Here is a 14252-nt window from a genome sequence, read left to right as displayed (position 1 = left end):
AAATATTTACCAGACTTCCTAGAAGCACTTAGCTGAATTGAGCACAACTTCTTAAAAAAAATAAAGGGGAAAACATCACAAGCAAAGCAGAAAAGATTTCTAAATGTACAGTTAATATTTAAAGGGATGGGTGGAATTTTTTGAAACACTGTGCTATTGAAATGTCAGAACCTCAGATACAACAGTCATTCACTTCAGCATCAATTCTGGCACTGCCATTAACGATATGGAATGGAAACTGGTCTCTTTTTGATTAAGAAAACAAATAAAATCACAAATATTACTGTGTATTGTGAAAGAGCTTTTCCAGACTATATTATGAAAATTATTGCAGCCCATTCACTCTGATACATATAATAACTCTGAAAAATTACTCAAGCTTGGGGGAGAGGGGAGGAAGAACAGATATTAGCAAAATATAAACCAGTTTATTAGCTTACTAGACCTGAATCGTACCCTTAGATTTTAACACTTTCTGTTCCATAAACGTTGTAGCCTTCTCTGTATGTGGCATAATTCTGGGTATTGGTTGCAGGAGCAGGTTTAAAGTTTTGTGTATTCTTTGTGAGTTTCATTCGTTTGGACTCTGCACGAGACTTGTAACAGAATTCTATCAAAGCAACCATCATGGCGAGACCAAGACCTCCAACAAGAATATAGAAAACCCCAGCAACATTGCTCAGGCTCAGAGCACTTGTCTTGTCCTAAGAAAAATGAACCACTTGATTAGTTTTTCTGCAGCAAAAAGTCAGATTGGCTTAGCTCGGACATATATAACTCTATTTGCATCAGACTCCCTGCGCCCGCACATCCAGAAATCCCAGTTCAGAATATCAGGTGCCCCAAATACTCTTATCTAGTTACTTTACATGCTGGAGCTCATTTATCGGTGTTAGTTTCAACTTTATCCCAATGACACAGAAATGGTTTAAACTAGGGATTCTCAAGACCATTATTGTGCTATCTCACCCTGTTCAGTGGGTGAAATCCTGACCCTAGTGAAATCTATAAGACTTTTGCCATTGACATCAATAGGGCTAGGATTCCACCCAGCAAACCTATATGCTGCTGAGTATATCTAGTAGCAAACAGAAGGCACCTAGCCTCATTCTCCCCAAAGAATCTCAAATATTTTTGGAATTCCCCATTGGGTAGATCAATGACTGCATAAAATAAGGTAGAATTTATAGAAGTCCATTTTAAAACTAACAAGACACAAGATTTAGTTGTTTTTGGTGAATGTAGAGAAAATAATTTGGATGTTGAGAAAATTATCTGGTTTCTATTTAACAATAAATTTTTTTTTGTTTTTTTGTTTTTTGAGGAAGACGGTCAGTTACTTTCAGGTCCAGCTAACTACACTAGCACCCGCTGTTATAAAAAGAGGCTGGCTTACTGAATAAAATTAATATTAATTTTAAAAAAGCTGTCTAGATGCACCTTCAATGCATGGACGACGGGGAAGTCTTTCATTTAAAAAAATAGAATTTTTGTAATCCGATTATGCAGAATTGTAACCATTTTGCTGCTGAATTGAATTGTGTTCTGCATTTATTAAATATTGTTTATTCATACTTTCCTTCTTTGAGTTGCAACACAGAGAATCTAGGTGGCTGTTGTTAAGCCAGATGTCAGAGCAATCTGCAGTAAATATTTTTACTAATTTAAAATATTTGCAGGTAGACCTTGATGTATGACAATTGTCTGGGGATGTCCAAAACTTCTGAAAAATCAGGAGAAAATACAATCTGCCTAGTAACAGCCTGGGGGAAACACAGGCATTTTGGATAAAGGCAGTTTTATAAATTACCTGCAGTTTTAAATTTTATGTTTGCAGTTGTATTTCAAGCATGTAGAGCCTGATCCTACAATTGTGCATTCAAACTCTCATAGATCCAAAGTTATTCTGCAACAGCTGGAAGATCAGGCCTTGAGAGCAAATTCCAATCCTACTGAAATCAATGAGTTTTGCTGTTGACTTCAGTGGGACCAGGAGACAGCTCTAAATGAGTAAAACACCTAACAATGGGGGAGATTTGCAAAGGCACCAAGGGGAGTGATTTTTTTTCCCGATGGGAGTTGGGTTGCTTATCTCCTCTTGGTGTCTTTGAAAATCCTTTCCAATAATGCTTACTGTTGGGTCAGCACTGTTTTTCCTCAATAGTTCTACTAGCATTAACGAAACCTCTGTATTTTCATTACCTGGGTTAAGCAGAATGTTTCCCCCCAAATAAAACAGGAAATATACAAATCATGGGCCTGACCCAGCCGCTAATCCACATGTGGAACTTCCTGAAGTATCTGGGAATTCTACATGAGGAACAGCTGCAGGGTTACCTGATGTCTGGCCCTCAATGATTAATTTTAGTATGTAGCTTGGTTACATTAAACCATAAACTGTACCCACAATACATTTAAAGCAGTGGTTTTCAAACTATTTGAGCTGAGTGGGGGCTCCTTTGAGTTACAATTTTTGGTTGCAACTCCCAATACCTGCTCCTCCCACCTCCGGGTTTTCAGGGTGGTGGAAGGCACGTGCGATGGTCTCTGGGGACAGAGCCAGTGCTGGGTGTGGAGGCATTAACACTGACCCACGGGCTGGGTGGCCCACTGAGGTGATTTGGGGGTGGGGGTGGTGTTCCCTCCCTGAGCCTTGCCTTGTGGGGCTGGCCCCAGCCTCACCACTTGCCCCCTCGAATATTCCTCCATGCTGCCCTAGGGGGGGCATGCCCCACAATTTGAAAACCTCTGATTTAAAGTATGCCAGGTATTCAGATTCTCCAACCATTACAAAATTTCTGGTATGGAATGTAGTAATACAGGAGCAAAATGGTTCAATGCACAATAAAATGAATGTCCAAGATTTATGAAATGAGTTACCAATAATATCACAATATTAGTTTTCTTAGAAAAAAATTCAAACAGAAAATTTAAACTTTCTTGGAGGTGGTGGTGGTGGTGGGAAGGTGTTTCATGCTCATCAATGTGATGTCTTTCCTGAAAATATCCATCCTTCAGAAGCATGCGTGGCCTATCACTCACAACCAATGTGGACAGAAATTTTAGTTACAATTTTGAAACAAAATTTTATGTACTCATAACTCAAAAATGAAAAGCAATGCTGGACTAAATAATACATTGACTGTGATGAAGCTTGTAGGTTAAATGGAGATACCAGTCTGAGGTTTGTTTAGGCATTTTCCATGGCCTTTTTTTTCCCCCAGCAAAATATCCAAGTAGTAAAATGTACTTACAACTAAAGTCTTTGATACTGTAAAAGAAAAATGCTGTCATATTCTGATCTTTAATTTTTCTAGTCTTTTTCCTTGAACCTTCAAAACGTAAATATTAACTTTTGAAAGTCATTTTTGTATAAACACACAGTGGGTCAAAATGTGATTTCTAATCAGTACAAAAAGACCTTCGGCGACTGACCTTACTTCCGGAGTCCTTGGCTCCACATTCACCCTTATCGTACCACCATTTGTTTTTCAGCTTGTCTAAGATGCCTTGTTCACTGAGTTTCAATACTGCAAGGTTTACAGGAGTTCTTCACGTGGGAAATAACATAAATAACATTATATTATGTTATTTTATGTTATTCAAGCTTTTAACTACTTTAAAACTATACAAAGCGATAAAGCAGGGTTCCTGGACACAAAGTAATTTATACTGCAGGCAACTGGATCATCCCCTTAAGTTAATACTAGAGCAACACTATATTACCAGGTCCTGCCCATATCGCTTTGAGTAATCGGCACACACTGTTAAATAAAGATAATGGAAATCAAGTAACTCAAATTTTCCCTTTTTAGTAGAATCATTAGACAGCTCACAGTAGCTTCACAAGTAGACTGAGAAATTTGAACTTACAAGATATCTTATTGCACTAACAGAGAGTAAGCTAGTATAGGTAAGCGGGGCTTTTCATGTCCTGAACAAATTAACACCAGTGAATAATCAAGACCACCTGTACAGAAATTAGGTACAATGAACTAAGGCTATAGGAAAAATTCCACATGTAACAGTGTGAAACCCTCTGTTTGCCTGTTCTCCTGCTTGGCATGAAGTTGGGAATGCTCTTTTAGTCTGTGTAGCTTGGCTAGGCTTTTCACAAGCAAAGAGCAGCTTGCAACATCAAGATCTCCATGTGCAAAAAGGGAGTGGGTGGGGTGGGGTGGCAAGCAAAACTGAAGCTTGTATGTCACAGCAACAGAGGTGGGGGAATTTTGCTAGATTTCATGGCACCATCTCTGACAACTTCAGAAAATTCCCCCAGTTGGTGGAATATTTTCAGTTTCACCACGACACTTTTCAGCAAACAAAAAAAAATGGAACCTTTCCCTTCCTACATACAAAACAAAGCAATTGAATGTTCTTGGCCTCAACTCACTATGGTTTGAATATTGTAGTTCAGGACCCTTTCAATATCCTTAAAAGGCAATATTTACATAAAATACCTCAATATTTACATAAAATAACAATAGATAATACCATGTTATAGAATGAGTTGTCAGGCATGGAAACAGTGGGCCACATTGTCCACTATAATTGGTGGTGGCTACTGATGAGGGATTTGTTTTGCTAACTAGCCTAGACCTTTTTTCCTTGGGCAGGCCCCAGAGAGAAAAGGACTGGGCTGGGCCTATCACTTTGTTTCTTAGAATACAGTCCACAAAGGGAAAAACTGGCAAAGTTTAGCTGCATGGACTGCTGCTGGGGGAGGGAACAGGCTAGTTTTTTTCAGTCCCTAAAAGCTGCTCCTTCTACTGAATGACCAGAACATGGTCTCAGGCTGTCTTGTCTCAGAACAAAAAGGGACCTAAACAGCCTAAGTACAGAGCTCCATCCCCTCTTCTGCAGCTGTATAAGGAGTCTGATTGTGAGCCAGCTGCGTCAAACAGAGGCAGTGGGTGGGCCTGGTAAGAAGTTGGGGTTCTGCTGCCTGGTGGGGGAAACTCTACAGCTCAGCAAAGCTGATGGTTTGTGAGCAGGGGGATGGGTGGAGGTGCCTGGAAAGATCTCTACCTGGTGCAAGTTGTGGTCGGCTGTGCAGGATGGCGGAGTGCCCAGCCCCTTGATTTTGCGTCGGCACCAGATACCACTGGTGATGCAGATCTTTCCTGTGTAAGGTTATTGGAGACTTGAGTTTGTACATCATGCTCTTGGGCCAGCTATTACATGTGTGTCTTGGGGTGATCGGAGAGGGATTGAGGTTCACGGCCATCAGAACCGGCAGATAGTTCAAGCCAAAGAGCCCACAGATCTTCTGAGACCTATGGTAGGTTTCAGGGGATCCACTGAAGGCCCGGACAATCTTTCTGGAGGCCTTGTGCCTCCACACATCCTCTTAGCTTCTCCTGGTCCTCAGGAAACTAGACACTCTTCTGGCTGCTAGCCCAAAAGGTTACATCCAAGAAGAGGAACCCTGGTTAAGTAACTATAGGACATTTTCCCCCTGCTGCCCCCCACATGGATGCTTCTGTTTCAGAGTAAGACTGTCTGTGCCCTTGGTGTGAGGCAGAGACAAGGTACATTGCAGCCTGAGGCAGGAAAAAGTCCCATTGGCTACTGAGTTTTGCCTGAGCCAGATGACAGTGGAGGCCTGTGCCCGCTGACATGGGGGAGAGAAGATAGAGTGCTTCAAAGTCGAAGGCTGCATTGAGCTGCCTTAGTACTAAACAAACTCCCACCATAGAACTGAGGTAGCCGATCTGATGGTTAGGTCAGAGTAAGACCTTGTCTTTGATAAAAGCTGCAGTCGTTAATAAAAATCAGTTTAGTTAAACTGGTGCAAACCCCTGTGTGGACAGCCTTAAATTGATTTAAATGTGGCTTATCTGGATTTCAGCTTAAGTGTTAATCAACTAAATCAATTTTAAAATGCCTTTAATTAAACCAGTACAACCTCTAGCTGCTGAGACAAAGTCTGGCTTTCCCTACTAAAGAGAGGGTGACCAAGTGCAAAGAAGGCAGCATTAGAACAAGTGGAACAAAATATCAGGAAGTTCTTAAAAAAGTGTCCGTATCTGTTCTTAATGTGCAGTGCAGCTAGTACCCTCAACTCTTGCTGAAATTAGAGGGCCCTCAGAATCTCACAGGATCGGGCCCAGTGCTCGGTTAGCTCTTGCTGGTACAGAAATGTGCACCATCCATCTCTGATACCAGAACTTGCAAGAGTGTCTTTCTTACTAGTTGCCCTGAAAAATAGGATGGGGCCCTTAACTTGCTGTGGGGATCTGGACCTATATGTTCAATGGCTGTCTAAAAGATAGAACCATTCTAAATGATTTAGGCTTAGATCCTGCCTGGGCCTTAAGCAAGGCCACGGTGGGAGGAGAAAGGGCAAAAGTAGGGAGGATTGTTCCCTCCCCACTCCCTCAGGGTTGGAGTGTACTCTGAATGGGGAGAGAGCTGGGGAAGAGGAAGTGGGCCATGGCCCACACTACCTCCAGGAGCAGGACTGCAAGAAAGGTGTAGCAGAAACTGTTTTCCCTGAGGCAGAATACCTCTGGATGCTCCCTTGTAGGGTGACCAGATGTCCCGATTTTATAGGGACAGTCCTGATTTTGGGGCTTTTTTCTTATATAGGCTCCTATTACCCCTCCACCTCCATCCCGATTTTTCACACTTGCTGTCTGGTCACCCTACTCCCTCGGGAGCAATGCAGCTCCACACTGGCCCTTACTCTGGCCTGTGCCTAAGTAGCGTGATTGAGCTGTTCATCCCAACATGCGACTGCCCCCTCTTTCCCCCGATGGTTCAGATTCATCTAAATCAGTGGTTCTCAAAGCCGGTCCGCCGCTTGTTCAGGGAAAGCCCCTGGCGGGCCAGGCCGGGTTGTCTGCCTGCCGCGTCCGCAGGTTCGGCTGATCGCGGCTCCCACTTGCCGCAGTTCGCCGCTCCAGGCCAATGGGGGCGGTGGGAAGCTTCCTGGAGTGGCGAACCACAGCCAGTGGGAGCCACGATCGGCCGAACCTGCGGACACGGCAGGCAAACAAACCGGCCCGGCCCGCCAGGGGCTTTCCCTGAACAAGCAGCGGACCAGCTTTGAGAACCACTGATCTAAATAAATATATGTCCCATCAAAATATACTCTGTCAAGTGCTTACAAATCTAGATTGAAATAGGTTTTTTTTTTAAAGGAGAAAAATAAACATGCTTCAAAACTTACAGAACACAAGCACCACCAAAGCTGCAATCTGCATGCCCAACTACTGCATTTCACAAGGTTGGTGTGGGTGCTAAAAACTAACATGAAGCAATTTAAAAATAAAAAAATCATAGTACCATTAGGTGCCATGAGGCTGTGCAAATTCCCAGATAGACAAGCAAAATGTCATGTCAGTAAGTGCCAGCCCAGTCACATATTGCCCTCAATTGATGCACTGAACTACCCTTAATAACAGTGGATCTGGGGCAGTATGTCTTCCTATGAACTTCTCTAGCTGGCCAGGCAGAGACAGCACAGCTTCTGCCGTGCTGATGGTATCCTGCACATCACTAGTCTTGACGTTTTCTGATATTTTCTTTGTAAAAATTCCTATTTAGCAGTCACTGTAATCTAATTAACTATCAATCCAGGAAGCTTATATTTTCTCTGCTGGAGACAAGTGCTGCATTGCAGTGACGAGCCCCAAGAGGGATGACATGTTTGCTATCTCAGCCTTGGCAGAGCAATTATGGAGCCCCCTCAACCAGCATCTGCTGGAATTAAAAAGTCAGACATATCACTGCTACCTTTTTGCCGCACTGTATGTGTAGCATTTCACAACGTCATGTGATCTTGCTCATGAATCCAGAGAGAACAAGGAAGCAGAAGCCACTGACAAACAGTGCAAATAACCTATGTCCTAGGAAGGATGGCTACGTATGTAGCATATTCAAAGGGCTATGAATTCCTGCCCTGCATAAATGGTTTTTGCATAGTTTGAATGAGTCAGGTCTCATCCTAACCAGCCCTCCTGCAATGATTATGTATTTGCATCTTCAGATCAGGTACTTATATTGTCACATGGACTTGAGACACAATGTAGAATAAACCACAACAAGCTATGCATTTGTTAGGCTAATGCATGGCATGACACTAAAAGCTGAATGCCTTTATCCACCTGTGGCCAGGCCCAGTACAAACTCTGTAATGGGTTATAGCTCAGAGTAGAGCGCTCTAAACTGAAGTTACATTTACAAAGAAAAATCCAATTTATGCAACATATTTTTCCACTCTGAAAAATAGTGTGCAGTCAAGAATAAACGACCACAATAGGGAAAAGGTTATAAACACCTTTTCTGCCATCCCTGCATAGAATTATTGAGAAATTATTTTTCCACCCATTCCAAACACTCTCTTAATTTGCATGTCTTTATAAAATCCACACAGAGTACAAAGAATTTGCATATCATCCAATACATTACAGATTAGCTTTCATAACTTTATACAGAATTGGGAAATGAGGACAGCTTAACATGCAAATTAGGGTTTCTTAATTTTTTTTAAAGCTAACGTTACATTTAATTATGCACATCCAAGTTCCCAAAAAAGTAAACTAAAATTATCTGAACTAAACAGATGGGAAGTTGCCTGAATCATGGTTTTCTATATAGCTTTTCATGTTCCTTTTCATCATATGATCCATTTAAATAACACTGCTTGTAGGAATTGAAGCTGAGCAACAATTTTGGTTTCCTTTTTTCCTGCCCCCCCCCTCCCAATTTAAAAAAACATGAACAGGGATGGGTGGCTGGGTATGTGTGTGTGGATCTCCTAGTCACTATTTGGTATGTTCATCAGTGCAGCTTTTTATTTTTTTTGGATGGTTTATCCATAGTCATGAAATCCCAAATTCTGTTTGCATGGGCATTGTAGATAATGCCACTCGCTTTGTAGATAATTTCTGTTTCTCACAGATGTCATGAGATGGGGAGATCATGTAATATGCTGCATAAGGAAGGGGATTTGTTGAAAAATTCCACAAATTCAACAAAAAATTTGTTGAAAATAAAGTAGTTCTGGGGGACAGCAGAATATCCATGAGCTATTGTCTTTGCCAGGGTTTGCACTTTCTCCCCTCACCCTCATCTTCGACATTTGCCCATGCATAGGCCTGGGTGCCTTAAGTTTCACAGTTTTTCTAGCACTGGTTGGTTTAATAGCAAGTTCCTTATTTAGTGAGGTGGCACTACCAATGTGACACAGTGTGTTTCACAGAGAGAACATGAAATGAAGCATGTTTTATCATAGTCCTCAACTACAATTTTGTCTGCTTCTGAGAAATTAATCCAGAGATCTCGTTCCCACTTTTCTATTTTCCCACTCCCTCATGCAGTATGACGTTAAGAAGTATATCCCTTCTGGCTGTGAGAGGCTAGTTCTGCTTGCTGTTTCTGCAGGGGTAGCTTGCAAACAGTTAAACACAGGAGTTGCTTTATACGGGTGAATTGAGCTCTGCAGCTCTAGAACCTTACTGGTTCTATCTCTATTTATGGATTGCCAAGTTAGATATTTGAAAGTGGGATCTGCTTTGTTGGTAAACTCTAGCATGTCTGTTACCTTCCAAAAATTGCTTGCCTCTGAATAGCTGTCTAGCTTCTTTCATTCTAAATAATTAGAATTTAGGCACAGTCCAAGCAGGTCTGTGGAGATGCATAGGGATCTTGTTTTTCCATTTTTTTTTAGTAGACATCATCTGTGCAATGAATGCAAAGGGCTGCATTTTGAATACAAGTCCCAGTCTGCTCAAACTAGCATTGGGGTACCCAACATTCCTGGTGCCATAGAAGGCAAATTATGTACGAGTACCAGTCTGTGACTCTCCCAAGAGCTCCAGGTGCAGGGCCAGTGCTTCCACTAGGCGACCCTAGGCGGTTGCCTAGGGCAGCAGGATTTGGGGGGGCGGCATTTTGCCGTCCTTGGCGGAAATTCGGCGGCAGGGGTCCTTCCGCTCCGGGTCTTCGGTGGAAATTCGGCGGCGGGTCTTTCACTCGCTCCGAGACCCACCGCCGAAGTGCCCCGTAGATGCGGAGTGGAAGGACCCCTGCAGCCAAATGCTCAGAGGAGGCGCGCTGCCACCTAGGGCAGCAAAAACCCTGGCGCCGCTCCTGTCCGGGTGCTCTATGCCCACATGGTATGCTCCATGGTAATTTAGGACGAAAGGGCACATCATATTTTTTGTTTTGTTTTTTAGTTCTTTTTTAAGACATACACATTTGTAAAGGCAGCAATGTAGTTAAATATAAGAACAGATGCAAGGCAATCCAGGCAGAAATTTAGGCACTTATGGGACTTTGAGAGTGGAAATTTAGGTTCCTACAGGGCTAGATGGCAGCTGAGACGGGGTCTGAGGATTTCAGTGGTGCCTAAACATGGGCCTTTGCCACTTAAAGTGGCAGTTAGGCAACTAAGTGACTCATGCATGCAGTCTATAACAGGGCTTGGAAATTAACCAAATTCCCCTGACTCTTAATCCAGGGATTTACCACAAGACTACCCTTCTTTTTAAGAGTGTACAGTCAGTTGGCTTGCAGTCTGGGATTTATTATTGCTAAACTGGAGGATGATTTGTTCTATGCTTTATATATGACTGTTTTAAACCATCATTTTTTTGCGTAGTTAGCTGTGATAATTTTATGCTTTCCAATTGCTTTTTAATTAAGTTATTGTTACCTTTCTTTCTTAGAGCTATATGGAGTTTTCTGTTAATTCTTTTGTAATTTTCTTGGTAGTTTTGGCTATTTTCCCTCTACTGGCTTTAATTTCTGATAGGATCATTTAAACTTTTGCTTATGCAGTTTCCAGGCTAGTTTTCAAACAGTTTTGTTGTTCTTATCAAAGCACAATAATCGGAGGCTTCAGAGCTTGTGCTTTGTGTCCCAGAGAGCATTAAATTTGATACCCTGAGTATCCTTGTTGAATGTAGTCCTTTATGGCATTCTTGATCTTGATGATTACTTCAGAGATGTGCAGCGAAAGTCTCTTTGCTGATCGTAATTGTCTTTTATTTTTATCTGGATTTAGTAGTAGGTGTATCTTAACAAGACTTTGATTAGACAGCACTATATGTCCCATTGCACAGTTCAAACCAAACTCAGTTACTATTTTGTTCCATAAAATAAGATATCAAGCCTGGAGTAAGATTTGTATCTAAGGGAATGATATGAATAGTCTAATTCTGAGTGATACCATCTCTCTTTGTCAATTAACCCACTGGCTGTTTTAAGTTTGTTTAATATGGAAGTGGCTTTGTTATTAAGACTGGTGTCCATCTTTTCTCATATTCATCACTGTATTTAAATCTTCTCCAAAGATTACTCTACCCCTAGAAATGAAGGGCCGCTTTATGAGAGTTTCTATTATTTTAGAAGCCTTCACATTTATAATGGAAATGTCAGCATTCCCATTTTGGCTTCCATTTCCCACTAGAAAACACCCTTCATCATTTTCAGTTCTTTTCCCACATGCAGTGCGCACCACACTTTTATTTTTATGAGAGGAAAAACCCTCTGCTTGGCTGTTGTGCTGCGTCAAAGGAGCATGAAAAAAAATCTCCTTTTTAGTCTTCAAAAACTGAAAAAGGGTCACTACACTTAATCAGATGATTGGCCAAGATTTTCAGTTGATTTTGGGTGCCCAATTTGAGATGCTGGATTTTCAGAAAAAGTTGAGCAGCCATCCTTTGAAAATCAGGACCTGTTAAGGTGTCTCAAGTTGGGCACCCAAAACCACTTTTGAAGACCTTGACCACTAATCCCTCTCATGCTTAAGGTTATAAATCTGTAGAGGGTTTCCATTGTAACACTGGGTAAAGTGGAACTTGTCTGAAATATAATATTGATTCTCTGTTTAATACGTCCTCCTGTTTTCGTGCAAAGGCTTGTCCTTTGTAAGGCACAGCTACCCCATATCAAGGCTTCCCTCTGCTTTCTGTTGGAGCTTTCCTGTCTCATTGTTATCTGCATATTTTCCATCCGTGCCATTAATATGTTTAACATATAACATAAGAAGAAACAACACTGTCAACTCACTCTGATGTCCATCATCTCTGTGAAACTTAAAACCTTTGGGAGGGACTCCTTTTTTCAGCAGGCACTTGCTTCTCTCCAGATTAGCTAAATTACAGCTTCCTATTACTCCCTTCTCACAGTTTTCTTACGTAACAGAATCTGTTCCTTTATGATCATCCTGATGCGGCCAGGATGATTCCAGAAGGAAAGGGAAGAAAATTAATTGTCCAAAGAAAGTGTTAATTGTGTGTCAGGTGAATCACAAAAAGAAAAGCTGGCCTGGAAACCAGACAATTCCAGACATGTTAACCCCAAACATTCAAAAAACATGAGTCAGCCCCACCACAATCATATTATTGGCTTCCAAACCATAAGGGTTTTGGTTTTTGTTCTTTGTAAATTGGGAGTCCTTTTCATTTGCCTTCTGCTGTTTGAATATTTTAGGGTTTATTTTCAAGCTTTCATCTGCAACCACAAAAATAAAGCTGAGATTTTCATGTAGTAACAGGACTCCAGAAGCTAGGGCTTTAAGACTCCCAATAAAATCACAAGAACTAGCGATTCCTTTTTTTTTTTTTTTTTTTTTTGAGTTAATGGGGATTCAGTGTTGCACGCAGTGTACTTAACTGACTGAATCCTGACAGCATCTTGGAGAGTCTTAGGTCAGTTCCTGGAAGAAGTGCTATTAATATATTTTTTAAAATGTCCCATTCACAGAGCTCACCAAAGAATTTGCATTTTCCACTAAGCATTCTGGTTACAGTACTGTTATGTGAAGACCTAGTCTATTCAGCTGTTCCTTGTACATAGATCAGGGGTCGGCAACCTTTCAGAAGTGGTGTGCCGAGTCTTCATTTACTCACTCTAATTTAAGGTTTCGCATGCCAGTAATACATTTTAACGTTTTTAGAAGGTCTCTTTCTGTAAGTCTATAATATATAACTAAACTATTGTTGTATGTAAAGTAAATAAGGTTTTTAAAATGTTTAAGAAGCTTCATTTAAAATTAAATTAAAATGCAGAGCCCCCTGGACCAGTGGCCAGGACCCGGGCAATGTGAGTGCCGCTGAAAATCAGCTCGCGTGCTGCCTTTGGCATACATGCCATAGGTTGCCTACCCCTGACATAGATCATGAGGGTCTTCTATTCACATGTATAGGTATATAACAATAATATGCCTGGTAGTTCTCGTAAATCATTGTAAGTATCCTTCTGCCCCTTAGAGGGGGGCTTCTTTATCTGAGTTCTACAAGACTTCAGTTGTTATGGCTCTTTGGTCCTCTGCTGTGAAGCAGTTCAATCTCTGGATACCGCTAGAGTTGAAGGAACTGCAAGGGTCAGCGTTGCATGGAATTGTCTTTTATTTGGAGGAAGGTGGTGATATTGCACTCCTCTTTTTGTGACATGGCCCAGCCAAGTTTGCTGCTAACGCTCCATAGGAATGGTCAGCCACCCTGAGGTGGGACCAGGTCTTCAGCTGCCACACGTGCTGCTTTTTATTGCTCTGTGTTGGAGCAGCTGCCACACGTGCTGCTGATCCTTTCGCACGATGAGGTTGGATGAGGATTTTTTAAAACTCTGGGCAGTAATGCAGGTTTGTGCGATCACCAAAAATGTTCACTGGAACGTACAGAGGTGACCATTATGGTTGGCACTTCTGATTGTGCCAAAGGACTAGCTTCAAAAAGAGGACGTCCTAAGCTAGCCAGTGATGAAAAGCAGAGGGGAAGGGGCTCAGATCCTTAAAGGTACTTAGGTGCCTAACTCTCATTGATCTGGGTGCTAGGTTCTTGACTGACATTTCAGAGAGAGGCGCGTATCTCCACTCAGGATTCTTAGCCCTGAACCGTCTCCTGGAGTTAGGTGCTGAAGGCAATTCAACCCGTTCTTATGAAAAAAGCAGAAGAGCAAGACCCCCGATTCTAGCCAATAGCCCAGCGGTTAGGGCACTCACCTGGGATGTGTGAGATCTGTTCTCAGATCCCTCCTCTGGCTGATGTGGAGCAGAGACTTGAACCCAGGTCTTCCCCCTTCCAGGTGAGTGCCCTCGCCACTAGGTTATTGGGTAGCGTAGGGCGGAGAATCTCTCTTGGTGGAGGTGTTCCACTTTGTATAACTAATTACATAATCATTGGGCCTGGAACAGTGAGAGTGGCTCTCTAGCCCAGTGTTTAGGGCACTCACCCGGAAGTCCCTGCTCCAATAATTTATTTATACAAAGCAAACAGCTTCAACAGGAGAGACGCCCACCC

The 14252-nt window shown here is 42.0% G+C and overlaps 1 protein-coding gene across 2 annotated transcripts in view; it reads right to left on the bottom strand.

Moving 5' to 3' along the window:
• Positions 1-458: 458 nt before the first annotated feature.
• GRIA3 (glutamate ionotropic receptor AMPA type subunit 3) overlaps positions 459-14252 on the bottom strand; it is a 213718-nt gene continuing 199924 nt past the window's right edge. Inside the window, exons 14-15 of one of the 2 annotated variants that reach the window (XM_065410619.1) lie at positions 3436-3550; positions 459-704 (exon numbers count right to left, since the gene is read on the bottom strand). In XM_065410619.1, coding sequence (XP_065266691.1) covers positions 459-704; positions 3436-3550 — 361 coding nt within the window. The remainder of the gene's footprint in view (positions 705-3435; positions 3551-14252) is intronic. The other variant, XM_065410618.1, reaches the window with a different exon arrangement.

The sequence above is a fragment of the Emys orbicularis genome, chromosome 9, assembly GCF_028017835.1.
Source record: "Emys orbicularis isolate rEmyOrb1 chromosome 9, rEmyOrb1.hap1, whole genome shotgun sequence".
NCBI classification, from domain to species: domain Eukaryota; kingdom Metazoa; phylum Chordata; order Testudines; family Emydidae; genus Emys; species Emys orbicularis.
The sequence above is the reverse complement of the archived record's forward strand: the minus strand, read 5'-3'. Positions and strand labels throughout refer to the sequence as shown.